General features: G+C 45.1%; 1 protein-coding gene across 3 annotated transcripts in view; it reads right to left on the bottom strand.

Annotated features, from left to right (window-relative positions):
• The window catches only part of RAB11FIP4 (RAB11 family interacting protein 4), a 106,869-nt gene that overhangs the window by 37,696 nt on the left and 41,300 nt on the right, over positions 1–27,873 (bottom strand). For all 3 annotated transcript variants that reach the window (XM_071574007.1, XM_071574009.1, XM_071574008.1), the window contains exon 3: positions 27,630–27,718. In XM_071574007.1, coding sequence (XP_071430108.1) covers positions 27,630–27,718 — 89 coding nt within the window. The remainder of the gene's footprint in view (positions 1–27,629; positions 27,719–27,873) is intronic.

Raw genomic sequence — 27,873 nt, 5'->3', positions numbered from 1 at the left:
GCTGCTATTTCACTGCAAAAAAATCTGAGGGTGAGAGGCTGTGATTTCACAGGTGTCTGCTGTCACAGCCGTGTGAGTTAAGGATGTGTTTTCTTCTACATCTGTGCTTTTGTTTACTGATGCTCAGACAAATGACCAAGGTGTGGGCAGCGACCTGGAGTGACAGGAGCACTCTGAATCCCAGTACAGAAATACACCACAGAGCTCCCCATCCGAAACTGATATTTCAGCTGCTGCTCCTGGGGAAAGTGGTGATTTTTTTGACATCCAAATATGCTAAATCAAGCTGACCATCAGATACACGCAGCCCACAGGGACCCAGTGAGCACCAGCACTTCTGCCCAAGCCTGGTCTAAAAGCTCCATCAGTAGCAAACCTTCCTGTCCTTAAAGACACTTTTTGCCTTTGTCCTCAAAAGCCTCATTCAGTTATATTCACTCATGTCGAGTCCCAACCACACTTCATGAGCATCTCTCTTAGTTTAGTCTCCCTGTTAGGTCTCCTTGTGCCCTGGGGGCAGTGCTGACCATGTGAGCTCCTCCAGACACGCTGAATGTCCCTCCAAGGCTGAGAGATGAGGCTGAAAACTTCTGGTGCCGTTTGTCCACCAAGTTTAAAGGGCAACAGAAGTGTGTCCTACCAGACCACTTTGCTCCTACAACCTTCTGAACGCTGCCAGCTCCAGTTTGCCAGGAATAATTTCTATCTTCCAGGCTCACAGAGAATAAATGCTCTTTCTTCATTTTGGCATTTTCATGCACTGGTGAGTAGCAACAGAGACAGAGCAAATGCTTCAGATATGTGGCTGAGTGACAGCTCTGCCAGAAGAGTTTGCCTTTGTATCTGTCCTGCAGACACAACTGCTCGGCCTGGAAACAGCACAGAAACTGCAAGTCTGGTGTAAGACCTGATGCAAATCTCAGGGGAAAAGTGCCCTTCAGTCCAGAGATAAACCTGTCCTCCCTCTCTTCCACCCCCTTTGCACAGCTGCCTCTGAGGATGCTCAGACCAGCCTTTCCTGTCCATCTTCCAGACCTTTTCACTTCTCCCATGTTTTAATTGCTTCTGTTTTACATTTGGGTGACCAGAGCACAAAAGAAAGGAGTTCAAAGGCTTTCTCAAATCACAGTAAAACAGTAGGTGGTCCCCCCTGTGGCAATCACACATCTTACAATTAGACAAAAGGAAAATGAAGGAAATAATTGCAGTGTCTGTACAGGGCCTCTGCTGTCAATTATCCCTGAGGTGAGATGTCTGCTCCCTGTTTCCTTCCTGGTGGCACAGCCCCAGGCAGGCAGAGGCAGCACTGACAGCCCAGGGATCAGCATCATCAATCACTCCTACCTGGTTTCCAGCAGGACTGAAAACTGGCTTCAGCTGCCTGAACACAGATATTCAATGCCACTCCAAAATTTTGAGATACTCAAGGCAATCACACAGATGTGGCACAGCCCTTCCAGGAGACCATTTCCACACAGCAGCACCACACACCTATGGGCACAGGCACCCAGGAGACAGGGGCTCCACATCCTCCACAGGGGCTGCAGCACAGGGCCCCTCCTGGCACCAGGTTCCACAACCCTGTGTGGAGATGTGAACAGCATTTCATCACCCAGCCACAGTTTGATGGGCTTCTTAGGCTGCCTGTGCAGCTGGAGCTAAAGGTACCACAGTCAGAGCTGTCAGCCTTCTAATAAACTGAGCACACCCTGAGTGGTGTGGCCAGTTCTGCCCTCAGTCCCTTCTGGAAAATGCAACAACTGTGTTTCTCCACCCAAAACCCAGAGGAACGAGCAAGACCCAGGGGGCTCTCCTTTGAGGCTGTAGACACTGCAGGAACTCACCTGGGAACACCCCAAAGGCTGCAGCAGCTTCTCTCAAGACAGTTATTGGATTACTGCTTTGGGCTCAATGCTTTATGCTTTAGGCTCTGGCCGACCTGTTTAATCAGCTGGTAATGTGACACTTCCTTCTTTAAAGACCTGAGATCTACTTCCCTGGCAGCATGCCTTTTCCTCCAGGAGGTCGGCCTGCATCCCTGATTTCTCATGTGCTGCTGGCAGCTGGGACAGGGGGATGAAGCAAAAAGGAGAAAAAATATCAAGACAGTTGTTATTTCCATGTAAACCTGACAGGACACCCTGTGCAAAAAGGGTTTCCCAAGTTGCTCCTTGAGGCTGACCCATGTCAAGTTTGGACAGCAGAAGTTGAGCTCAAATCTCAACTTACTTCAAATTCCCGCTGGGTTTAAGTGCTTGAGCTGATTAAGGAATGAGAAGTGAATGTCAAAAAAAAAAATCAGAGGTGTCACAACAAATGTGGGATATAAACTTAAGCAAAAAGTGTCACAAAAGACATATTATTTAGTAGTCCTGGGAGTTCACTGAATAACCTGCCATGGGAGATTTCTGGAGACAGGAGTGGTGCTCAGATCTGGAACATCCTAAATGCCCCCAAAACTGCCCCTCAGTTCTTACCTCCTTTATGTGCAGCTTTCTTGCCTCCCTCATCCATTTCCCACCTTCCAGCACCTCTCCACTCTTACTAAGCCACATTTAGCAAGCAATTGCAAAAAACATCCCAGGAAAAAAGCCAGCCAAAGCAGTCCCTCCACAGCCATATGTGATCATCACTTTGAAAAGTGTTATGAAACATCCCAGGTGAAATATTTACTCAGGCACCACCATTTCAGCCAGATGCACTGGGGCTTTGCTTGGTGAAGAAGCTGGAAGCACCACCTGCCCCTCTTTTACACATCAGACCACAGGATGAAAATTTCTGGACAGTCTCTTATTCAGCACATGACCAGGGATAGCCAGTCTTGTAATTTCCAGCCTGCAAACTCTGCTGCCAGTGATTGCTATGGAAAAGCTTTAGTTGAGCAGGAATGAAAGGCAATGACTAAAACATTGTATGAAATTGATTTAATAAGGTTCAATGATTGAAACAGGAAAGATCTCCCTTAACAAATTGTTACAGGCCAGATTCAGACACTGTGACCAGCTCTGCCATCTGCCTAATTGAAATGTCTGCAGTAAGGGGGCAACAGTCTTTGCTCTCAATTAACTCCAAAGAAAAGTTGAAACCTTTTTAATCATTCTGAATTATCAGCCCTTCTTTCATCGGTTTAGTTGGATTTTTTTCCAAGGTCTAGGTATTTATGCAGCTATTAATATTCAGAGATACCACAATTCACAACCATAATTTAAACTGCTTATTTCAAAGGTAGGATTGGAGAACAGGAGAAAACTGGTATTTTGTTTTGAGGGAAGGAGGTAGGAATCTCTTAAAAATACCCACTGCAAGGTCTGCATCTAGTCCCAGCCCATCATGTCACAGACTTATGGCTGCAAATTGAATTGAATTTATCTGGTGTTGCCTAGATTTTGGTTAGAGATGCAAAAAATTCTTCCAGCGTTGTCCTGAAAGCAGCAACGTGTGTGTTGTTACCCAGATGTGGATTCCAACAGTTTGTGCAAGTAGGGAGGCCGTGCCTGGGCTCCAGGGAGGAGCAGCAGCTGAAGCTGCAGGCGGCTTCATGTGAGAATCTTCCTCTCAGGAAAACAGTCTTATTAATAAAACAGTAGGGAATGCAGAAAAGCAGACTCATCTCAGAGTAAAATGTTTCTTTGGGAGCTCCCCAAGGAGTCAGTAGCAGCTTATTATGGAACTAACATGGCTTTTACTGCCACAGCCCTGTGAGTAAGAAATATTTAAGTATTGGGAGCAGTTAAGAGAGGCACAAAGCAGGAAAGCTGGGCAAGCAGAACAAGGGCCTTGAGTAACAAAACCCACAGCTCCTGCAAAACCTCCAGAAAGGTTCTGAGTAGGAAACAATCTATAACCTAATTAGGTGCCACTGTGAGTGCAGAATAGAGGAAGGAATAGAAAGAAAGTAGGGGGAAGATAAAGGAGAGAGAGACAGAGAGGCCTAAAGACTCAGCAGATGAGTCCAAGCTGGAGCTGACCAACACTGAGGCTTTACTTAACACACACAAGCATGTTCTGTGAGGGATGAAGGAGGAGCAGAGGAAAGGGGACTTGCTCCCTGCTTGTGGTCAGTCCCCTCATGGAGCACATTTTATATACTGAGAAGAATGAGGGAAACAGACTGCAAACCCCACATCTTGTGGGGACCTGGAATGAAAAAGTAATATCCATGCTGCTTTCTGTTACTAAAATACCACATTTTTCTCTTAGGGAACAAAAATGAGTTAGGAATCCCCAAGTAGCCTTGTAGGGAACAAGCACTACAGTGAATTGGGCAGTGAAATGTGTTCTGGTCTGGGTACATTCCAAGTGTGTTCTGGGTGAGTTCCAGACATGTTCCAGGTTTTGGAACATGCCTGGAAACGTGTTCTGGTCTAGGCAGGTTCCAGGTGTGTTTCAGGTGTGTTCCAGGTACATTCCAGGTGGGTTTAAGGTGTGTTGTAGTTGTGTTATAGATATGTTTCAGTTATCTTTTAGGGATGTTCCAATTGTATTCCAGCAAGTTCTGAGTGTGTTCCAGGCATGTTCAAGGCATTCCAGGCATGTTGCAGGTATGTTCCAGGCGTTTGAACACACCTGGAAACATGTTCCAGGTGCTAACACATCCTTCATAGGAATCTGCTCCTTCGCAGGGTGTGCCCCTGCCTGTGCAGGTCTGTGCCCTGAAACGCTTCCCCCAGGAGTGCAGCAGTCCCTGCAGTGGCTGCTGTTTGCATCACAGGCACGGGGAGGTTGCCATGAGCACCAGAGCAGCCAGTCATGCCCACCCACCCCAGGCCAGCCCACGCAGGGACGTCACATGCCAGGGAGAGAAGGATGTGTGTGGGCCGTTTTAACCGTGCACAGGGAGCTCAGCTCCTGCCCCGAGGCCACACTGCGAGGCTGTGACAGAGGCTCGAGATGGACTCGGACACCCCAGTCCTAACCCAGCCATTAAACCACACCGTACCCTCTCCTCTGGTTTGCAACACCTCTCCAGGTATTCCACAAATCACGTTTTACTCCACTCAAAGCAAACACAAACACTTCAGAAAGCAGAAAAGCTCAGCGGCAACAAGACCTCAAAGCATATCCCAGTTCTGCATAAGAAAATAGACATCTTAACAAAAAACCAGACCAGCTCAGCTCAAGATCTCATCTTCAGACCTGCTTTATCACAGTCTGCCTTTGGTGCACAAGGAGTGGGAAGGGCTCCCTGTTGCATCAGCCGTGCAGGGATTGCTGCAGAGGCCAGGGCTGGCCCCGCTCTGCCTTAGGTAGCCCTGCACACACAAAGCATGAGTTGACAAAGGGGGAAGGCTCAGGTTCTGTTTTCCCAATCCATAAGGTTTTCTAAAATTCATCTCCTTCAATCCCATTCCACACAGTTAATGGCTGGTTAGAGCAGTTTCACACCAACTGAAAGCAGATTTTTGTATATTTTAGCTGTGCCTTTACATCCCTGATCTACAGCAGCTTAACCAAAGATGCCTTCTGAGGGCAGCAAACTTGTCATTCCTTAATTTAAAACTGTACTTACCGAGAATGGCTGTGGAATTCTCTAAGGGAGCTGCAGCGTCTCCAAAGCCCGTCTCGGCACAGCAAAGTTTTCCCTCTTGCCGCGCACAAGTGGGATGTGAAGCCAGAGCTGGGACACGCTGTGTCTGTGCCGAGGAGGGCTCTCAACTGTGTATGGTTGCCAAGACACCCGGGCCAACCTCCAAAGCCTCCCCATCTCGCTCTGGCCAAGGCATTCCTAATCAACTGCTCCTTTCAGCACAGCCACGGGCACCACAGGGAGCTGCGAACAGCATCAGTTGCTTTGATTCAGGTAGAGATAAACATCCATGAAGTGCTCTCGTCAGTCTGGAATATTACTTAATAACGAAGTATTTTCTATCTGGAATTGTAACCAGCTCTCTACATTAATTGTTTTGAAATAAATGAATTTTCAGTCTCACCCCTTTGCTTTGAGCTGCTCAGAGGTCACAGAAACAGCGGCAGGATTGAAGTCTGCCTTCATGTTTGATGCTGAGGTCTGCAGTGGAATCAGTTATTTCTGAACAACTGCTATGCCAACATTTTAGCATCTGCTGGTGAAAGAGTCTTGATGGAAACACAGGGAATTCATAAAAGCTGCTGCTGCAGCAACACACGCGACTGAACTTCTGCATTATGGCAACAGGTCCTGGCCAGTCAGGTCTCATGAAACCAAGGTCTATCCCAAAGACCTCACAGTCCAGGATACAAGATGTATGAAGCTGCAGAGAGCAAGAAATAGCCAGATGGGAGGAAAAGAGAAGTCTCAAGGGCAGCAGAAGACAAGCTGTCTGTCTGAAAACATACCACCTCTGTGCCACCTCTCAAACCAGCACAACTGGTGTCATTTTGGGCTCTCAGCCTTTCAAATTTGTGGTCCCTTTCATAAAGTGTTAATTCTGTTAATGCCTATTCCATATTTTTGAGGTGTTAAGATGGCAAAGGTTCACAGAGCTCAAGGAAGCCTGTGCAAAACCAGAAGAGATGAACAGGCATTTAAGAATCCCATTTTCCACTGCTCCTGTTTTGCAGCGGACCCTGAGTATACTCCAGCTTCCTTTTCAACATTAATCTTTGCTTCTACAGGTAAGTTGACTTCAATAAAAATGTTTACATTAGGGAAGTCAGATCAAAGCATTTTAACATTATCAGTATGACTGATCTAACAGATTTTTTCTTTTTTTCCTATAGCTCACAGACTTCTTGAGTTAGGGTAGACAACATTTTTCAGTATCTTTCCATTTTTAATGGTATAGAAAAACCACTTCCTGCCCTTTTCTGTTAGTTAATCACAAACTAGATGGACTTCTAACATTCAGATTTCTGCAACAATGGAAATTTATGAACCCTTCATTTTGTTGATGAGGGTTGCTCAAAGTGGGAAGGGTCAAACACTTCAAATATTAGAGTTTTCAGGGAGGACATACTTAATTCTTTCCTCCTACACTTACCATTATGGGTCTGTAAGTAACTTAAAATGAACTCATAGAGAACCACGTGTGGTGTCTGGAGTAAACCACTTAAATACACCTTCCCAGTAGGGCCTCAGTTCCTGACTTCAAATAACAGTGTTGAAAGGGAGACTGGGAAGCAAAAGGAGGCAATGAGGTCACAGAAGTAGTGAGGGAAGATAACTCGGGTTTTGCATTTGTGTTTTCACGGTTTTGTACTCCCAGAGACACATTTTGAAAGAATAAACTGCTCCTCTTCCTGCTCCTGACACTGCATTTGCATTGAGCCCTGGGGTGCTCAGCCTTCAACCAGCTTCATCACTCAGCCCAAAAGAGATTAAGCACCAACGGTTCTGCCAAGAAGATGATCAAGTGTCTCCATAAAATTTAGGAATACAGTAGTGTGCACAGCTTCTTAATTCAGCAGCTCAGCATTTGGAGCTTGCCTGGAGAGGTCCAAACCCCAAGAAATGTTATTTTTTATTCCTCGGCAGGCTGAGATGAAGGACGGGTCAGCTCATCTCCACAGCAAAGCTGGCACGGAGTGTCCCCACAGCAGGAGCAGTGCCAGGAGGATACAGGGCAGGGGATTGAAGGCATTTTTTCCCCAGAATTAGGATGGGATGTCCAAGGGCGTGAACCCAGAGGGAAGGGCTCCACATGTCACAACAAAGACTGGCAAAGATTATAATTAAATAAGCTGAGCATGATTAGATATGTATCTCTCCCATTCACAATTTCCATGAATCTTTCAGAAGGTCTCAATCTGAGAAGGTAAATTAACTCCTTATCTGCTCACCCTTTAAGCTTTTTAAAAAGCAGACCAAAAGTCTGGAATAACTTCAGCAGGCAGCAATCTCTTGGCCTTACATGGGAACATTTGCTTAGTAAAACACCGCGGTTTTATCAGACTCTTTCCTTCTGTTTCCTCTCTGGTGGGTAATGGAAGTTACACCCACTATTTCGTTTTGACGTGTGTAACCCAGAAAAGCCTCAGTTCGCTGTGCAAACGCCAAGTGATACGTTTCTTTGTTAGAAGATGCCTCGGGGCTCTTGTCGCATTCTTCTGAAAAACTAAATGCATTGTTAACAGCCGGTGAAAAAGCACCACACATTAGTCATCCTTCTTCTGAATAGAAAAGAACAATTTCTGATGAAATATAGTTCCCATTATATTCCTAGGCTGCTTTGCTGGGTAGCTGTCCTGTCTTTCAAAAGCCTTGATTCTGAAAGAGAAATTCTGATACTCTTGAAAATAATTAAAGGAAAATATGAAAGAATTTTTTAAAAGCTGGGGTCAATCAGTTTTTTAAACGTTTCTTAAATGTTTATGTGCTTAAATATATCTGTTAAAAATCCAGTCAAAATGCAACTGAAGCTTTCTACCCTTGAAAGGCATCAAAGTGAGATGCTCTGAAATTTACACATAATTTCCTTTTTCCTGAGCCAAGTTGTTGCCAAAATCAGCATTTTGTGGACGTTTCAACTTTGACAGAAAAGAGCTTTACCACTGAATTTGGCCCTTACTGGTCATCTCAGCTAGAAATGCCATCACAGAAAGAGAAGTTGAAAGACACCCAGAGGAAAAACACGCCCATGTTGAGGACAGAGGTGAGGGCCTGGTGGCAGCGGTGGCTGCAGATGCAGGGGCAGTGCCAGCTCCTGACACGGCAGAGTGGGCACAGACTGTGTGTCCAGTTCCAAACTGGGATGGCTGTGTGCGGCTCTGGAGAGCCCTGGGATCCATCTGGGCTCAGCTACTCCCGCCTAGCTGGGGCTGCTGGCCCTAATGCTGCTTTTGTGGCCCAGCATTGTCCCGCAGAAAGGCTTCAGCTGCTCCTCAATGCCTGTCAGAGCACACTATGGCTGCTCTAAAGCTGAAGCTTCGCCTGGTGCCACAGCGAAAACGCAGCTCTTTATACGCCGCCTTATTTCCAGCTCGCGCTTCTTCCGAGTGGGAGGCACAAAGACACGTATAAATGGCAATTAAATAAACCACAATAGGTTGTGTTAACTACTGGTAGCTGAGAAGGCACCTTGATCCCTCTCTGCAACTCAGACGTTCACCACATGACACAGAGGGCTCAGCTCACAAAGACTTCAATTTCGGATTAAACGTTGCATTGGAAAGAGCTGTGGTCACCCCCAGGGGCAAATTATAGTTGGCAGAGAGGGAAGAATGAATGGCTGAGGGGAGACAGGAGGGGATAAGCATTTTCCCTGGAAGAAGGGGTGCAAAGGGAACTCACTATTTTTAAAAAGACTTTGCCACCTTGCCATGTTTCTGGGAACTGCCTGACTATGGAGAGAGAAATTCTATGGACTGGCTGTTCTAACAAAGCCTGATTCCACTTGCTGGAGTTCCAGTTCTTGAAACGTGATCAAAATCTGGGGGAAAAAAATCCCATTCTGGGGGAGACTTAGCCAAAAACAGCACCACTAAAAATGAGACTGAGCCTCAGCAAAACTGAAGAAGGCAGACGCAGGGAAGGGTGTGGAGTCCCCAACAGCACATGCTGGAAGTGGCAGCTTTTCACAGGAAGACTATTTGCTTCCAGCTTCCATGATTGCCTCTGAAAGCTTGGCCTCCTCCTTTCAGGATTTTCTTGCAGACATTTTTGCTAGTTGCTCTCCAGATGATTCACATTTAGCCTTAGAGACTAATTTTAGCTGCTTTTATTTCAGCACATGTTTTAGGAGAGTCCCTGCTATTTATGTGGTCCATATTTCCCTCCTCTTGACTTCTCTGGGGAGAACCTCCATGAGATATCTATTGGGAGCATCATTCTTCCTTTTGTGTGTTCCTCACAGCAAAGCCAGGGAACTTCTGAGGTCAACAGCAGCTTTCTTTATCACCATGAAGACTGATAATGGAAAGCAAACAAGCCAAGGAAAATCAAACACACTCCAGTTCCTCAGAGTGTTTGCAAGGCCACTCTAAGGCTGGTTTGGGCAAAGGTCTGATGATCTGGACACTGAAGGCGTAATCATGCAGCAAACACATACAGAGGCAACTGGGTACAACCGAGCACTAAAAAGCATGAGAGAATTGCTGCAATTTGTCTAGGGTAAACCTGACACCAAGACATGAAGTTCCCTCTTTGTTAGGGTCACACAGCTTTAAAAAAATGGGAGATATTAAATTATCAATGTGTCCACAGCCAGCACTATGGTAGGTGTACCTGTGCTGTTTGAGCTGGACACTGCTGTCCTATGAATTAGTTTTATAGCTTTAACACAGATGTTATGGGATATAGCTAACAACAACCCAAAACACATGCACCTAAATAATGTTTCCAGTCCAAAAGGCAGCTCTGCCAGTGGGAAAGTGCCTTATATCAGCTTTCACTCATTTTGCTCACATATGGGAATTGTGTCAAAGTACTAAATAGTTTTTACACTGGTAAAGCCACACGAATGAAGGCCTGTCTTGCTTTAACTATACCCATAAAAAAGCCTATTTTATGAAACATATGAGGTTAATACTGTGAAGTTCCTGCTGCTCTACCAAATATGGGTAAAATTTTTGAATGAGTGTAAATTTTTGGCTGGATAGAATCAGGACTCCCACATGCATGCACACACACAGAGCCAGGACACCTCACAAACACTGGGAAACCTAACTAACCCAGAAGGGAATGAACTGGAGGCAGAGCTGAAAAAAATTCAAGGTATGAATGTTAAAGAATTGTAATTTTTATCTTTATTCTCTTCCTTGGCTTACAAGTAAATCTCTACCGTGGAGACATTCAGCACACTCCAGTACACAACTCCAGCTTTTAAGAGCATCTTGTATATCAGTCCCTGAAGTAAGGCTCAAGCTCATTAGCTTGTAATCTGCTGGGTTAGGAAGAGCTCATGGGGAACCAACATATGGGTGTATTTCTGAGCACATTATGAGCTGCAGTGCAGCAGCTCAGCCCATGGCACTGAGCGGTGGAGTTGGGCACAGTCTCTCCTTGTTGCCAACATGGCAATAATTAGGGCTGCTGTGTGGCTCAGGAGACTAAAAGAATTGGCAAAAGAAATGAATCCTAGGAGTATTTCATGGGAGATGGAGGAGTTACACCAGGAGTCATGGCCCACTGTCTTCCACTCTTTAAAACTGTTGCTGGAAAATATTAGTTATTTGCATACTGAAGTTTGAGCTACTAAATAGTAATTAGACAGCTACATGGGGAAGAATTATGGGATTAGGAGATGATGAATTAGTATGCTGTCAGGATACGACAATCCTGGATCTAGGGAATACACAGCATTTGTTCTTTGCTCCTTAAAAGATGATGATGGCAGCATAAAGCACTTCTGCCCTAAATCCCTAAATGAACAGCAAAAGGGCACAGACAGTACCCAGGGATTTAATGAAGGCAGAAATATGCAGGACAGACTGACAGCCCTGTCCTGTCACAGCAGGTCAAGAATAGACAAGGAACAGCTTCACAAAGAACAAGAACTTAGTAAGATGTTACCTGCAACATCCCTCAAGGACACTCAATGCATCACTCCTGTCAACAAGCAGCCTTACAATGGGAGAGAAGCAATCTCTGACCACCTCTGTTTGGCACTGTAAGCATCAAACTTGTGACCATCAGCTCCAAATCAAGCTTTGCAATTTTATAGATGCCTGCGAGGAGTGGAGGGTAACAACACGTGCACCTCTGGCCCCTGAGACACCAGGAAAAGGCAGAAAGGCTGATGAGATATGGAGAGGCAAGACTTCCAACAGTAGCTCCTTCTGGCAGAACACAGCCTGGCATAATCAGTTAGAACATGCCTGTTGTACAAGGGTGCAGCAAACTCATAATGCCACCTTTGTCTGTTTTTATAAAGCAGATTTGATACCTCCCAACCTTGCCAGGTCACCAGCTTCATAAACTAGTGCAGGTAAGCAAGAGAGGCACATGCCTTCAGCACCATCACAGCCAGAGCTTTGATCCTTTCCCTGGCTGAGGCAAGGGAGCCTTGCTTTGCTCTGCCTTCCACTTGACTGGGCTCTGCAGACAGAGGAACAAGGAAAGGCACTCGGGAAAATTATTAGCCTGTGAAATTTAGTATCAAATTCCACCTCCATGCACAAAAGGACTGCTGAATGTCATAGATGCTCAGATATAAAAGCTGGGCCAGCAGGCAGGGCACCACTGAGACACAGGTACCTGTTCCCACTCGATGATGGACTTCTGTGACCTCAGTGGGATGTAGTCACCTGGCTCTTCTGGAAACCAGTCTGACTCTGCCACCAACCTGCGCCTTATCACTGAACAGCTCAATTTATCTTCTTCAGACTCGGATGAATAACAATATTCTGGCTCCCAGAGAAGCTGCAACAGGAATTCATTAGAGCCTGTGAAGCACTTTGATAGTATAATAATGGCATATGTATTGTAAATAGTTTTTATGCTAATTCCTTCATCTACATAACTGTGGCTGCAGCTTCCAGGAATTTAACAGATATATGCTATGTGGAATAAATCTCTCAGGTGTTATAAGCCTCTGTACTAAGTTTGCAGATCATTTCCCTATCTCCCCACCTGTGCAGGGCCACCCTACACTTGTCCCTCCAGGATGAGGGGTAGCAGCCTGCTGTGAGATGACGCTGAGTGATGGCACAGAGCCTGGAAACTGTGCTGCTTCACACATCTTTGGTACCAGCCTCAGAGGGGAAACCACCACGGGGGTGGCAACCCCTTTAAAAATCCCCTAATGCCAAAGGCCATGCCCACCCAGCTCTCTGGGATGGAGATTTATGGGCAGACTTTCCTTGGCTGGCCCATTGTTCCAGCCAGTGTCTTCCTACTCTTTATGTGACTGTCATTAGTGCTTCTCCTGCTGGGCCACATCCTGTCAAATCCTTAATTCCAGATAAGCCAAAGCACCCAGGTGACCAGTCCATTTGGAAGCAACAGCAATAAAGTTTCTGTGCATAGTGGTGCCTCCTGGGTGCCCTGGCCACCACCTCCCTGGGAATGCTCAGCCTTGCAGCCCGGGCACTGAGCACACTGTGCTGAACTTTGCCTCGGTGTCACCCCTTAACTAGACAGCTCCCAATTAACAACTTTGTGTGGGCCCAACCAGCTCTAGACAGTATTTTCAAATGTGACCACTGTGAAAGGAAAAAAAAAATAGGTCAAGAGGATTATGCAGGGTGACTAATGATTGCTGCATGCTGGGCTGACATGTGAAGTCTGGCTGTGCTTTCAAAGGTGCATAATAATAATACGTCCTTGTCTGACCTGTGGTGCTGTTGACACTTTTTCTGAGTTGATGCCTTCTCACAAATCCCCATTAGGCTGGAAGTTTGAACGCCCACCATGAATGATTACAGCAGAGTGCAAGGGCTATCAAACTTTGCAGAACTCACAATTAAGTTTCACTTCATTTCTTAAAAGCCAGACAGCAGAGGCAGTTATTGAACTGTCAAGCACTTTTTGGAGTTGTTTGCTGAGGGACAGCGGCTGATTCCAGGACAGTTCCCTGAGCCAAGAGATACGAGGAGAGGGATGCTCTTCTCAGTACAGCTGGCACATACAGTCAGGTGAATGTGCCTGGCCAGCTATAGATCAGCCAAACCTACAGTTCCCCACAGGAACTCTGGGGTCACAAGTATTGCAGCAGCCACAGAGAATCACATAAAAAAAGCCTTTTGTTTCTATCACAGTCCCTTCATGGTTAAGTTTGTAAATATAGTGAGGTTGCCTCCACAAATGCAAACATACCAGGAAAAAACATAACCTCTGGTTCAGCCTCACTGTGAGGAGGATCTGAAAGACATTTTGTGTCAGACAGCAGAGGCCAGCCCTTGCATATGTGCTGTTGGCAGCCTGGCAAAAGCTGGGTGTGATGATACTAAACTGGGTGATACCAGGTCCTAGACATGGAGCAGGGAACAGCAGGTGCAGGTCTGCTGTAGGAGGCAAGACACCTTCAATTCATACAGCATTTTGTCAGAGTGCCGCAGGGAAAACTCCCAAATTCAGGAGATTCCATCAACTGGCCGATAAAGCTCAGGAATGTGAGCAGAGCTGGGGCAATATCAGCACCATCCAGACCTTTCCAAGGCACTATCACATTGATTTTCTATTGCTTCTGGGTGATGTTCACATTTATGTAAGTCATGAGGGAGGGCAACACGTATGTACATCCTACAGCTGCCTTTAAAATAACGTCAGTTTGAATTCCCAGGTGATTCTACACTGGCAAAAGGATGGAAATTCCTTGCCAGAGCAAAAGCAAACCTCTGTGAATGGGAAGGTACCGTCAGGCAAAGTCTCTCAATGGAGTCCCACTAAGGCATTGCAGACTCCAGGCCTGTGGAGGCTCAAGCTCCTCCTGAGGCACAGCACAGAATGTCACAGAGGGTCCATTTCTGCCCCACTGTTGTATCTCTGCAATCTTAGCCCAAGAAGAATAATTTTGCACAAATTCCTTGATGTAGATCAACCCAAAGCAACAAGAATACTTTTCTTGCTTTTTAAAGAAAAGCTCACCAGAGCTAACAGACTGATTGTTCCATAAATCAAATTCTTTCCCATGTGTAACATCTCCACTTGCTCATTCACCGTCTTTCATCCTAATTAAATAGTAATGTGAAGTAATCAGCAGTATTGTCAATGACCCTGGTGCTGCACAGATAATTCTGAATATACACTATTAGAGGGAAATGAAGCCAATAAAGAAGATTCCCACCCATCAGCTGCACCAAGACCAGCAGCTCAGGGTGGAAACATCCGCTGAAAACCAAACCATGCTGTGACTGCAGGGTGAGCCCGGCCAGGGGGCCTCATGTCCTGTAAAGAACAGGTCATGGAGGGGCTCTCCCTGTGCTAAATGTGACCTGGCTTTCAGCAGGGAGGAAACTACCTCTAGTTACCTTTCACATTCTATTTCCATAATCTGTTCAGATTAAAATACTGAACTACTCTTAAACACTGATCCCTTCCCTCCAACACTCCCCTCTCCCTTCTAATTAATCATGTTCAATATGGAAGTGTTCAGATGCCCTGAGAAAAGAGGTCCTGTGAGGCAGCGAGCTGTCAGCAGGGGGGAAGCTTTGAGATCCCTTGTCATCTCAGAAGCAGTTACAGATGGAGAATTACCTCAGGAAACAGAAAGGTGTGTGGTCTATGTGGTTCTTGTTACCCACTGGCTCTTGTGGAAGCAGCAGGAGTGGGAAGGCAGCCCCAGCCTCCTGGGAAGTGGGAGGTGGGAAAAGGATGCTCTGCTTCCTCAAGTGGCACATGCCAGTCCTAGGGAGGTGTGCTAACAGAGGTGAACCCAAGGCAGGTCAGAGGGGATATCCTAAAGCAGTCTGAGTTCCTGGGTGCTTATTCAGGAGAGTCCTTCCTCTCCTGAGTATCAATTCCCCCATAAGAGAGAATACACTGCATGTGAAGGTGAGTCCATATAGAATGCAAGTATCTAAGCCAAACTAAATATGACCATTTCATGTAGTAAATATTGATATACTCCTACTAGTGCTGGTTTCTTCATTTTCCAGTCTCTTCCTTCTAAAATGAAGTGGTCCTGTCCTCACAGGGGAGAGGCAAAGGAAGAGCCTCACATGACATGCACTATAAAAATACAGTCAGGAGAGACTGTCTCTTCCTGTAAAGGTTTTTGATCTAGTAAGACTACACACAAGCTAGAGGAAAAGAGGAAAACCATGTCCCTCAGCAGCACAGCAAGTAATGCCCTGGCTCTAAGTCAGGACACATCTGACAATTTTGTTTATGGGGAAGAATTAGTAACCTCTAATAACTGCAGAGAAAGTGCTGCAGGAGTTTCCCCAGTCCCAGGACTTTGCTTGGTGAGGCACATGGGTCAGTGTTATTCAGTACATTTCACTGCTAAAACTGTTCTTTGTAGACCAGCAGGATATCAGTGACTCTTGGCAAGGCATCTTCTGTGATATCTGAGTACAAATTCTTTCCCCTTTGATTAAAGAACCACGACCTGACACAGGATGTCTTCTGATTGCAATGTTTTGTCATGGTGCAGTAATCTGAGAAGTCTTACTCAGAGTTTCTTTATGGGCAAGGAATTGTACCTGACAACAGTTGAAATCTGAATTTACTGCACAAAACTCCCTTTTATAATTCCCTTGTAAAATCTCACCATTGGCCTGGCAATGAGACAAACAGAAAGATTCTAAGTGCAGCTTCAAAACAGTGGAAGGAGAAAGCTGGTGATTTACCCTTTGACTGAACTGACAGGCTCCCAGGTGAGAAACTTGTGTCAGCTCCCATAGCTACATAACCCTGCAAAGTGTGATTCATAATGGGGTGGTTGTTGATCCTTGTGCTGAAGAGTTCAGAGGTATGAAAGGCAATATTTATGTATTAGCCTCACAAAATAGCATGCATTACTGATTTCCATAAAGATCAGATCTCAGAGGTGCAGTGAAATGCTGACTTCATTCATTATTCAGGTCTCCCTCCTCCCTTTTTCACAATAACTAGACTATGAAATATTCTGAGGAGTGTAACAAGAAGCCGGTAGAGCAAAGATACCAAGAAATTAGTGCAAAATGTAGAGATTTATGGCAGAGACCTTTTAGAGTTCTAACTATGACAAGCCATTTTAAATTCTTAAACTCTAAAACAAAAGAGAACACTGGCAAAGGTGAAGCTGTAAGAGCTGGGAGGAGGGATATACATGGGAAAAACTCCTACTGTAAGTGTCCCAAAGGCTTACCAGGTGGGAAAAACCCCCAACCAACTCAACAGGAACACAGGCTTGTTTCTGTCATGTTCTTAAGTTGGTTTTCATCAACTAAGAAACTGACCAACAGTTTGTAGTGGCTCAACACACCTCCCTATTCAGGACAGGTTCCCATCTTCCATGCTCTAGACTTCTCCATGAGTGTCCTTAAGGCATTGTAACCACATGCTCCATCTCCTGATGAAAGACACAGGCCCCAGTTCCCCCAAAAAATGTTCCTCAATGACAATAATCTTCAAGGACACAGTAATTAAAACCTCATTGATGCAACAAACACTAGTAATTTCTTCAACATGCACATGCCAGTAGTGACTGCAGAACAGTTATGGATATAGGAAACTTCTTGGGGAGAATATATAAAAATACTTGAGGTTCTGTCTGTTACCAAAACAAGCCAAACATCCTCTGCTTCTGGGAGCAGGTGGCATCAGATTCAGTATGTCTAAGTTCAGAAATTCCCCCTATTTTAAACTAGGCCAAGTTTTGTATACAGTGCTATGAATAAATTCCTACCATAGGCAAGAAAGTTTACCTGAGTATTGCACCATTCTACAAAAATGGGTGGCCAAAACTCTACAATGTATTTACACCACATTTATGTATTTGATGTACCTCTCAAAGGGCAAAAAGCCTGCAAACTTTCTCTCCTCCAGGCATTATCCTGCTTGGCTCTGTGTGGTGCTGCACAAACACACACTGAGAAAGCCTTTTCTCCAAACAACATCTGGAAATACCAGAGACATGTACAAAGGTAACAAAGGAGCAGGATTCCCACCAGGGCTGTCTCCTGCAGACTGTCAGGCTCCACAGCTCAGGACAAACCAAAGCCTCTTGTAAAGTCCAACAGTTTGTTATCACAGTCCTATTGACACAGGCTGGCACAAGCTCCAAGGAATCACCCTTTTTGATACACCTTTTTCTGCTTTCTGCACTCCCTTTCCAACCCCTTCCTTCTCATGGTGGTTGGAGTCTGGGCTGACAGGCTCTCACCACCAGCCCAAAACACCCACCAGCATTTGCACCAGCTCTGTATCAACACTGCCATGCTTACATTATATTATTATTCCAACTGAACCTTCCTAGAAGCTTATCATAACACTGAGTGCCAAAACAAGCCTGGGATCCAGTGTACACACCCCCCAAACAGACTGCTCTGTCTCACAGCCCATTCCTTGAGTGATGCTGGAGTCAACTGGGTGATTACAGTAACAGCCTGGAAAAAGAGGTGAACCAAACAGCAAATCTGGCAAATTACCTCCTAATTAACAGGGATTCTCAGGGGCATAATCAATCTTTCCTGGATTTCTATAAACTTAGGAAACAATTAGATTATAGCTCGTGGAGCAAACACTGTTTCACTGCACTTTAACCTGTCCCTGTACCTGGTGGCACCAAAACCAGTCTGGACTATGTCAGATGGAGAGAAAGGAATCTCTGTTCCACTGAGCTTGGGATGAACTTCAGCAGCCTCTTGTTGGCACGAAATCGCTCAACAGAAGCTGCATTTCTCTGCATCCCTATTCCAGACAGGGCCTCTGAGTCCCTAACTGAAAGAAGGTCAAATAGCCCATATCTCTTCTTAATTTTTAATCGCAATTTCATGCTGTTATTTCAGCTGCTGGAGGCAGTGTAGCACAAATCCCTCAGGAGTAATTCCTAGATACTCTCTGGTAGGCTGGCCTACTTTTTCTTGCTGTTCAGTTACAAATTGCTTCTCACAGCCCAGATGTGTGACAGTACTGGCAAAGCTGCCTCCTCCCAGACAAATGCATTCTCCACTGCAGCATGGAAAAATAAAAAATAAAAAAAAGTTACATTTTGATTCTTCTCCTGTTTCTAAAAATAGACAAGATAATCAAGATTTCATTTTTAGGTCTGTGAGCCCAGCGGAGTAGGATGGTTTAATTTTAAACAGCCCTGTTGCCTCTGATAGAGGACAGTGCCATGGTCCCCCTGTGCCACCCCTCTATGGCAGAATTCCTACCAGGAAAACTAGGGGGAAACCTGAGTGGGCAGGACAAAGGGCACACAGTTTTGTGGGGACTTTTGGACGTGGCAAGAGCTGGGTGTGACCTGAGAGAGAAAGGACATGGGAGAGGCGTCCTAGAGCTTCATAATTAGGACAAGTATTGGGTGATTTCATGAACTGCACAGGTCACTTTGGTGACAATTCTTGAGGCTACTGAAATGAAGCATTTAACATGAAAATATTGTGCCAGAACAGCAGGAGTTATGTGAGAGAAATGACTCCTGTAAGATTCCACCTATGGAGGAACGGTGTGAGAGAAATGACTCCTGTAAGATTCCACCTATGGAGGAACGGTGTGACAGAAATGACTCCTGAAAGATTCCACCTATGGAGGAACGGTGTGACAGAAATGACTCCTGTAAGATTCCACCTATGGAGGAACGGTGTGACAGAAATGACTCCTGAAAGATTCCACCTATGGAGGAATGGTGTGACAGAAATGACTCCTGAAAGATTCCACCTATGGAGGAACGGTGTGACAGAAATGACTCCTGGAAGATTCCACCTATGGAGGAACAGTGTGACAGAAATGACTCCTGAAAGATTCCACCTATGGAGAGTTTTATGTAACGGGAAAATTTTTAGCATTATGTGCAAGTCTTTTGTTATGAAAAAAATGAGAGAAGCTACCTCCAAAAAACTACACTGCTCTCAGTTTGGTCAGAGAGTAGAAGGCGGAAAAGAAGCCGTCAAATCCTTTTTGTTTGCTTGTGCAATGAGGGATTTCACTGGTTTTATTGGCTAGAACATCTCTTTGTGGCTGACTTTCTCCTTACAGTTTCATAATGATCTGGAATCTTGGCTTTATCAACCAGCTTTCACACATTTACACAGAACTTTCTTATCCTGAAAAAGCAAAACAAACCCACAAACAAATATAAAGAAAACCAATGCTATTATTGGGAAAAAAAATCCCTGTATTTCAATTTCACAGCCTTCCCACAGCAAATAATCCAACAATACTCTGTCCTACAACATTCCGTAAATGCAGCAGAAAATTTCTCCAAGTAGCATGGGGAAAAGATAGGAAATAGAATAATTTAAAAAAATCAAGAAAGAAAGTTTCAGGTTATGAACTGGAGAGCAAAATTTCACAGTCACACAAGTGTCAGGAAACCCACTGTGTGCCGTGGCCTTATGCAGCTACTTTTATTCCAGATATTTTGGTATCCTCCAAAGGCCATGTATCAGTCAGAATTTGTTCACCACCCTGACTGAGAGGTGGCATTTCTTTCACAGGTATACAGTACAAGGGGAGTGCTTTCATAATATTTCTTTTGCTTATGTTGTTAAGAATGCTGCATTCAAGACACCACAAATTAAAGTGGACAGATTTTCAGTACAAGAAACAAAAAGCACTAAACCACAAAGCCACACTTGCCTGAAGGATTAAATCCATAGGGATGTGACTTCCTTGATAAAGGAAACCAACTTTTAGCTTTCAGTCCTTTCACAGCTTCTACCTAAAGACTGAGCCACAGCCTAAATTGGTTTATTCAGGGAGAGTCAAGGATGGGAGGAATATTTTGCCATGGCAACTGACAATTTCAGAAAAAAACACCCCCAAAACTCTGCTCTTTAAGGAAATCAGCAGATTAAAAGCTTGAAGAGAATGCCTCAGAAACAAAAACTTGGGATGAGACTGAAAATATCTATTAAAATGTGGCTCTGCCAAAGAGATGGGGGACAGGCTTTAAAAAAGCCTCTGAATGCTTTACAAAACCCCACCTGGGCCACAGACAAAGAAATACTGAAAAAAAGAGTCACAGATAACAATAAATGCACAAAATTACTTTCTTATGGATGCCTGGAAGGACAGTCCACTTGGAACTTGATCTGTGTTGCTGAGTCACAGCAAGGATGACTGAACCAGCAGTCACATTTCCCTGTCTCAAACCACCCAGCCAAATACAGCCCTAAGAAACAGCAGATTTTGACCTAAACAAGACCCCATGGGAAGTGAATAATCTTTGCTCTCTCACTGATTTGCACTTCTATTACAGGAGGGCAGCACCTGCAAGAACAGGTGCTTAAAATTGAAACCAGCTTAACTGGCAGAATTTGTACAAAACCCCACAAATTTGGCCCAGCATTCTAATTCCAAAAGAAACTATCTGAACCAACACTGAGAGACTCCATTCTGAGAAGCATCATCTCTGCCAGGTGACCCCCAGCCCTGGGCTGTGCCCTGCTGCCTCAGGCACTGGGATGGCTTTTGGGGGGTTCTGGCAAGAGCTGGGTGGGAAAACATTTCTCCCACCCTGCAGCCTCTTAGATTTCAAAGTATTTCCTTGGCCCAGCTCAGAATGAGAAGGTCAAAACCTCAGATTTTTTCTCAAAAGAAAATCCAAAACACATTTTGAGAAAGAGAAGAAATGTTTTTTGACCAGGTCAGTGTTTCATTTATTTTGTGTTACTTTACATGTATTTTATACCACAACTGAACAAAAACAAGTCAGGGAATTTCTCCTTTAAAATTGTCAGTGTGTGATGTTCCACCAAATCAAAAATTCAATCTGGTTTTGAAAAAGAAAATAATCCTCCATGTCTTTTATGACTGTTTTTGGAGGAGTTGGCATTTCTTTTGTTGGAAGATGCCTACATTGCCCTGAGTGCAGAACTGCTCATTCCCAGTACAGCAGCTCTTCAGGGCAGCAGTCTGGAGTCAGCCCGAGCAGCCAGAGAGGCATTTTATTTTTATGCAGGTGTTTTGTACCAAGGACACTTATTTTTGCATGTATGCACAAACATAAAAAATATAATTCAGAATATTGCCAGGTGAAATCAGGCAGTTTCCATGTCAATGAGTCCCGGATCGGGGCACACTGTGCTCTTCAGTGCTCTTGGTAATTGCTCACAGGGGGTTTCTCGGCTGTTGTAGTTAATGTTGCTTTTTGATGCTTCCAAGCATATGTAGGAATAAAAATAGGAAAAATATATAGAAATAAAATAGAAAAAAATGAATTACTGAGAGTTTTGGCTGTAGAGGTTACAAAACACTTCTTATCAGTGTAGACAGTGCCTTACCTGGGTAAAATCCTGCCTAGTCCTACCCAGGAACTGGGACATTTTTCTCTCTGTAATTGCATGGCTTTGCTTTATTAAGTTTTTCTCCGACCTTCCCCCTCCAGCAAGGGGTTTAGGCAACCACCACCTCAGGAACAAGCCATGGTGCTGATCTAACATCTGCCAGGGTCTAAGAAGTGTTTCTACTGATTTCAGCAGGAGCTGGGATCAAACCTTAGGCTGGGCCTCCCAAAGGTTTGCCCTGAACATCCTCATATCCCAGAGGATGCAGCAGAAGCAGAAGGGAAGGTGTATCTGGCAGATTTAGGAGGACCAAAACCAAAACAGACTTATGGATTAGACCAGGAAAACCAGGGCAAAAACCTCCTGCTTCCCTTGGCCTACCCAAGAGAGACAGAACATTCCAATTGCAAACACACCCGGTGTGATCACCGTGTGGCATCAACACCCAGAGAGTGTCAAGCACAGGGAGGGGGAATATTCACACCCAACAGACACGGAGCATCTGCAGGGCTGAAAACACAATGGGAGCCAAGAATGACTGAGAGCACGTGGGTGGTGGGGGAACGGGAGGCTGATAAGAAACAGGAAAAAAAGCTTCAGTTTGCAGTGTTTAATATTGCTTCTCCTCACTGCACAGGCTGTTTTTTCTCTTGGCTGTGGGTTGAAAAGGTATTTCCATCTTAACCACTTAGCTGCTCTGGTGAGACAGGAGTGTCTCTGCTAATGCTGCCACAGGGGGCAGGAGGAAAGGTGTGTTTCACATTAACAGAAAGGCAACACATGGGTTTAATGTTAGTAAAAATAGTACCAAGAAAACCCTCCTGACAAATGAGGTCAATTATTCAGTCCAATAACACCATTAACTCAATGGCCAAGGTGGAGTTGTTGCTTCAAAACACAATATCTATGAGATGAAAATTAAAAACATTCTGGTTACAGACTTTCCAAAGTTTCCCCACTAGATCTGATATTCTTCATTCAAACTTTGCTTCAGCTTCCAGAAGGAAGAGTGGGTTCAGTATACAAGGGTGAACAGACCCAGAGCAAATGATGTGGGAAGACATTTGGTCAGGGGCTCAGCACAGCCAAGCCACCACCACGGATAAAAACACATCAGCAGCTCAGAAGGATGAGTGGTGATACCTTTCCTAAAGAGCTGTACTACCCTGTGGTGTCAGATTAGTACTATTCCTTCACTGTCACTGTCTTGGTGGTGGACACCACCCCAACTGTGCAGAACAGGCTGCTGGGAAACCAGAAGTGGTAAGTCAGATGTTTCTTGGGCTCAAGTGAGATTTGATGTCTTTGCTGGCTCCTCTAGTGAAGTGACCCAGAGGGGTCTGTTCACTACCAGCTGGCATTGCTGCAGCTGCTGGTGTGCCTGGTGAAAGGGATGTCCTCAGTGGGGAAAAAAAGAACAGCTTTATTTGAGATGGGAACCACAAGAAGAGAACAGCAGCTCTGAGTTCAATAAAACAGCCAGTGCTTTCCTGGACTTTGGTTTTCAATAAATAGCAAGAGATGGCACCATCAGAGATAATAACAGCATTCCCACACTGTCAGGGGAGACCTGTGCAAACCTCTCCTCAGTGCAGCTGTGTCTCAGACTGCCACCTTCTTCCACAGCCTCATGAAAAGCCCATTTGGATCATAGTCTCTCTTCAGAGCAGAAGGGCCCCTCAGCTCAGCTCTGACAGGTGTTAGCAGAGATCCTTGGGCTGCCACTGACGAAAAAAACCCTTTTTTTCAGAAGCTGGTGGGGGACTCCTAATTGCTACTGAAAATATTTTCATAGCAGCAGATCCGCAGTCCCAGCTCCATCCCAGAGGCAAACACAATTTATTTGTCATGTTTCAACAATTTTTCTGCTGTTCATACAGTGTAATTAATCATTTGGCAGGCAGGAGAACACACACAGAGGACTAAAAAGGCAGCTCATGTTTTGACATGCAGCAATAGTCCTGTACTTTGTTAAGAAGGGGATTCACTCTCTTATTTACAGGTGAGAGCAGAAAAAAATAAAGGTAAGTGGCATCTCAATATAGCAACAATTAATAAGAAACAAACAGCTTTGTTTAAAACAAAGATCCTGCTCTTGTTGTACCTTACAACCTGCTCTTCCACTAGGTTTCCATGTGTGGCTTTTGGGCATTGATTTCAGATGAAAAGACAAGTATTTATACATAAAAATACATAGTCTGTCCCTTTCCAAGCAGCAACTCAAGTAGGGACCCTGCTAGATGGTGGTGAGAGGCTTTAAGATCTGTCACTCAGCCCCCTCTCCTGCCATCTATTGGGGTGCTCTACATTCAGGCTCCCTTCAAACCTCAACAGCCAAAATGCACCAGATGAAGAGGAGAACAAGGAGCTCCTGGTGCTGATTCCCTTTCCCCTAAACTCAGATGCTCAGACAGAAGAGCACCTAGACCCAGGTCACTGCTTCCCAGGGGCTGCCATGCACATTTTGGCCAGGGAGCTGCAGATGCAGCCAGCCTGGTTCCCTCTGAGTCCTGTGGCTACTGCTCCCAGCTGGCCACGTGCCCAGGGAGGCGCAGAGCCAGCCATTTGGAAATACCAGACAGAGGCACTTTGCTTTGTCTGAGCTGCCTGAATCTGGGTCTGAGTTTTCACACACATCCTTCAGACCCGGACTTTGTGTTGGTTGCCATCTCCAAAAGGCTACCCAAGGGCTCTGAAGTGCCACCACAAGCTTGCCACAAAGCAAACTGGACTAGGGGGACTTTTGTTTCCTTTCAAACTGAAGCCAAAACAAGAGTTACGGCCATAGCAGCAAATGCTGTGAAAGGAATTCAGGATTGATAAATTTGCTTCTGACAAACTCAGAACTTTACTATTATCTCTCTAAGGCTATAAGAGACAGGAACGATACTAATAAATAGAACTTGGCTGAAGCAGTGCCTCAAAAGGAGCACAATCCAGACCTCAACCAAATCAACAGGTTCTGAATTCACACACAGATGGGGCAGGTTTATTTGTAGGTCCAGGAGCTGAGGGGCTCCACAACTGCTAACTCCTAACTGCAATGCCATCCTCCTAAGTTCCTCTGGACCAACTTTCTCTGGTCCAAAGAGGAAACATATTCTTGTATCAATGCTGATGGAAGTCAGTGGGAGATGCCTCTGAATGGAGAGTCCTGTAGTACTTAAGTGCTGCTCTTTGCATTCTGCATATCACACCTTAACAGACTCAAAGGAACAGCTCTGCATTTACCTGAAATATCATCACACAGTCTCTCAATATAGACCATTAGGAACCTTTCATGGAATGGTCTTTGCATTTTGAACTGCGTATACAAGAGGATTTTTTTCTCCCTTTTTATACCAAGTTTTCAGACATTAAAAATTTGTCACCGTTTGCTTTTGTTTGCACTGAAGAAAAATAAAAAGCAAAAGCAGACCATTTAGAAAATGTCAAATGAAATGCCCCAAGCTCCTGGTGTCAAGGGATTTTACATATCAATTTAAATTAATTGCACCCAGTTGGTTGCAATTAAAGGCTGGAGGCTTCTTCTTCCCCGTTTGACTGCATGTATATAAACAGCTGGATCAGCCCCACACTGTGGCTCCTGCCACTTCATCCCACTTCTTGGAATTACCTTCAACTCTTCAGTTTGCTGCCCTTGGGCTTCAGAAAACTACAACAGAGGGAGTGGGCATCTGGGAGGGGAAAGAAAAGTAGAAGCAGGGGACAGAGGGAATAATACATGGCAAGGATAAATCTCCCTTTCTTCCTCTCAAATCACCATGTGACTACAGAGACAGCATAACAATGAACCAGCTCAGTACCTGCCTTTGTGTAAGCACAATCCCTTGGGAGGAACAAAAAAAGATGCATTCCCTTCTAAAATAGCTATTTGTGCTATCACAGCAGTTCTATCCTTCTGCTGCCTGAGAATTTGACCTCACCTGAGAATTAGACAGACATGCAAAGGGTATAATGGGGTGAAAATCAGATTAGACAGGCAAGTACAATTATGCCATTGGGAGCTGTCCATAAACTTGACTACAGCACCAGGAATTCACAGTCAGTAAAGTCTGGGGGATGCAAGGACAGATCGTGTGTTTTCAGTACGAGTTTCCTTCAGAAGGGGGAACAACTGTCATGAATGGTGACAATCTCAAATCCACCTGCCCCTCAATTCTCTTGTGTTTCATCAGCCTGAAAACTCCAACTTTGTGCCGTAGCAGAGGAACCTCAAGGCAAAGCAGGCTGTTCCCAGCCTTTTCCCAGTCTTTGACTGACATCTAGCGAACAGTTTCCAAACTGCAGCCGGAGGAGCTGGAGGTAGGAGATGGAACGAGCCCCCCTGCGGCGGGGCAGAGGAGCTGTGCAACAACGTGCACTGTTCCCTGTCCTCTCCCCACCATGGCAGATCACCCTGTGGGAACGTGGGGAAGGACCTGGTCCTGCTCCCAGGCTGCACGAATCCTGCTTTGGCCCAGTTATAGTGGGCAAACACTGCAATGGTGCCCCTCATTGCAGGGACAACAAGGGGGCTGGTTGACATCAGGAGGAGTGATCAGCAAGGTGTCTACCACAGTACTGCCAGAGCAGCTCTTTCTGAACAGAGAGGGTCACCCTCTACCCCCTCCATTTCCTACAGCCAGAATTCCAGCCCTGAAACGGGAAACTCATCAGCTGCTATCAGGATTAGCAACCACAATTCCCATCCTCAGGCTCCCCCCAAGGACAGCTGGCAGGAGAGGTGAAGTTTGCAGCCATCTCAAGTTTGTCTTCAAGAGCTCTCGCTCCCCAGCACATCTTTGGTTGACAGCAGATGTGACATCCCTGAGGAACAAAGACCCAAGGTCCATGTCACCTGCCCGCAAAGAGTGTCAGAACCAGCCTGCAACATCTGCACAGCAGCAGGGGAACATCAAGTGTGCACAGAGAAACATCTTCATTTTATAGCCTCCATCAGCTACTGCAGAACAGGGAGTTTGGTTTATGGTATCTATTAAGGTAACCAAGTAACACCATGGTGGGTACTATGTCATCAGTTACAAAAAACCCAGGAGTTTAGAAACAAGCAGAGTGGTGACAGACACTGAGGTGAAGAAAATGTCTCTGCGCTTTTTGTATGAGCAGTGGCAACCATTCTGTGTAACACCAGGGAGGGATGTAACACAGTGTGCTTGTCTTTCCTCAATACGTGAGTATTGCTCTCACACCTCACCACCTAGGAAGGTAAAATGCTTCCCCTGCTGACACCAGGATCCCTGGAAATCTCTTAACATCACTGACACGCAATTCTCGGAATGTACAATGCTAATTGCACCTTTAATCTTCAGGATTTACATGAGTGGGGGTGATCGAAACCAAAGTAAAGTGAAGGAGAGAGACAAAGAAATGCTTAAAAGAAAACTTAACACTGCTTTGGTTGTTAGACTGCACAGACACTGTCAAATTAAGGATCCATATGAAGACCTTTAATGGCTTGAAAACACACTACACCCACCAACCAGCCAAAATACTATCAAGGTTTCCAAAGATGTGTTATTTCTGCTTCCCAACAGCTGCTAAGCCCATTGTTTATCTGCAGAAGGTCCCTAAGGACTTGTTCACCAACAAAGTTTGACTGATTTAATTAGATACAAATCAGTGCTTTGCACTTGTGAGATGCCAGCGAGCTTGTATCTCCCTTCACAGCCAAGAGGAACACCATCCAAATGCTAAATATTTTCACAGCAGCTGACAGCTACCCCGTGTTAAATGCAGCTAAACCAGTGTGGATGGCTTGCTAACAACGATGAATCTGGGAAGGAAGAGACAGTAGGCCAAGGAAAACAACAGCATTTACAACACCCAACTACACATCACTCCAGAGGCTTCCTCAGCCCAGTAACATGAGACAGAATTAGTGCTTCTCTTACCTGGTAATAGTAATCAACATACTGTGGCTCATAGTGCTGAGGCTCTGAGTTTTCAGGAGACAGGACATCTTTCAGTAACTCTTCACAGCCTGGCAAAGAGAAATGAGACCAAATGGTCAGGCTGAGAGTTTATCTTCTCAGACATTGCACGGACAATAGAGGAAGAAATAAAGGTTTGTAACCAAGCTGTATACATAAAAGCTTGTAAGCCAGATCTGGAATATATTTAAATAGCTGTAATAAA

The sequence above is a fragment of the Pithys albifrons genome, chromosome 19 (genome assembly GCF_047495875.1).
Source record: "Pithys albifrons albifrons isolate INPA30051 chromosome 19, PitAlb_v1, whole genome shotgun sequence".
Lineage (NCBI taxonomy): Eukaryota > Metazoa > Chordata > Aves > Passeriformes > Thamnophilidae > Pithys > Pithys albifrons.
Note: the sequence above shows the minus strand (reverse complement) of the source record. Positions and strands in the feature narration are given on the sequence as shown.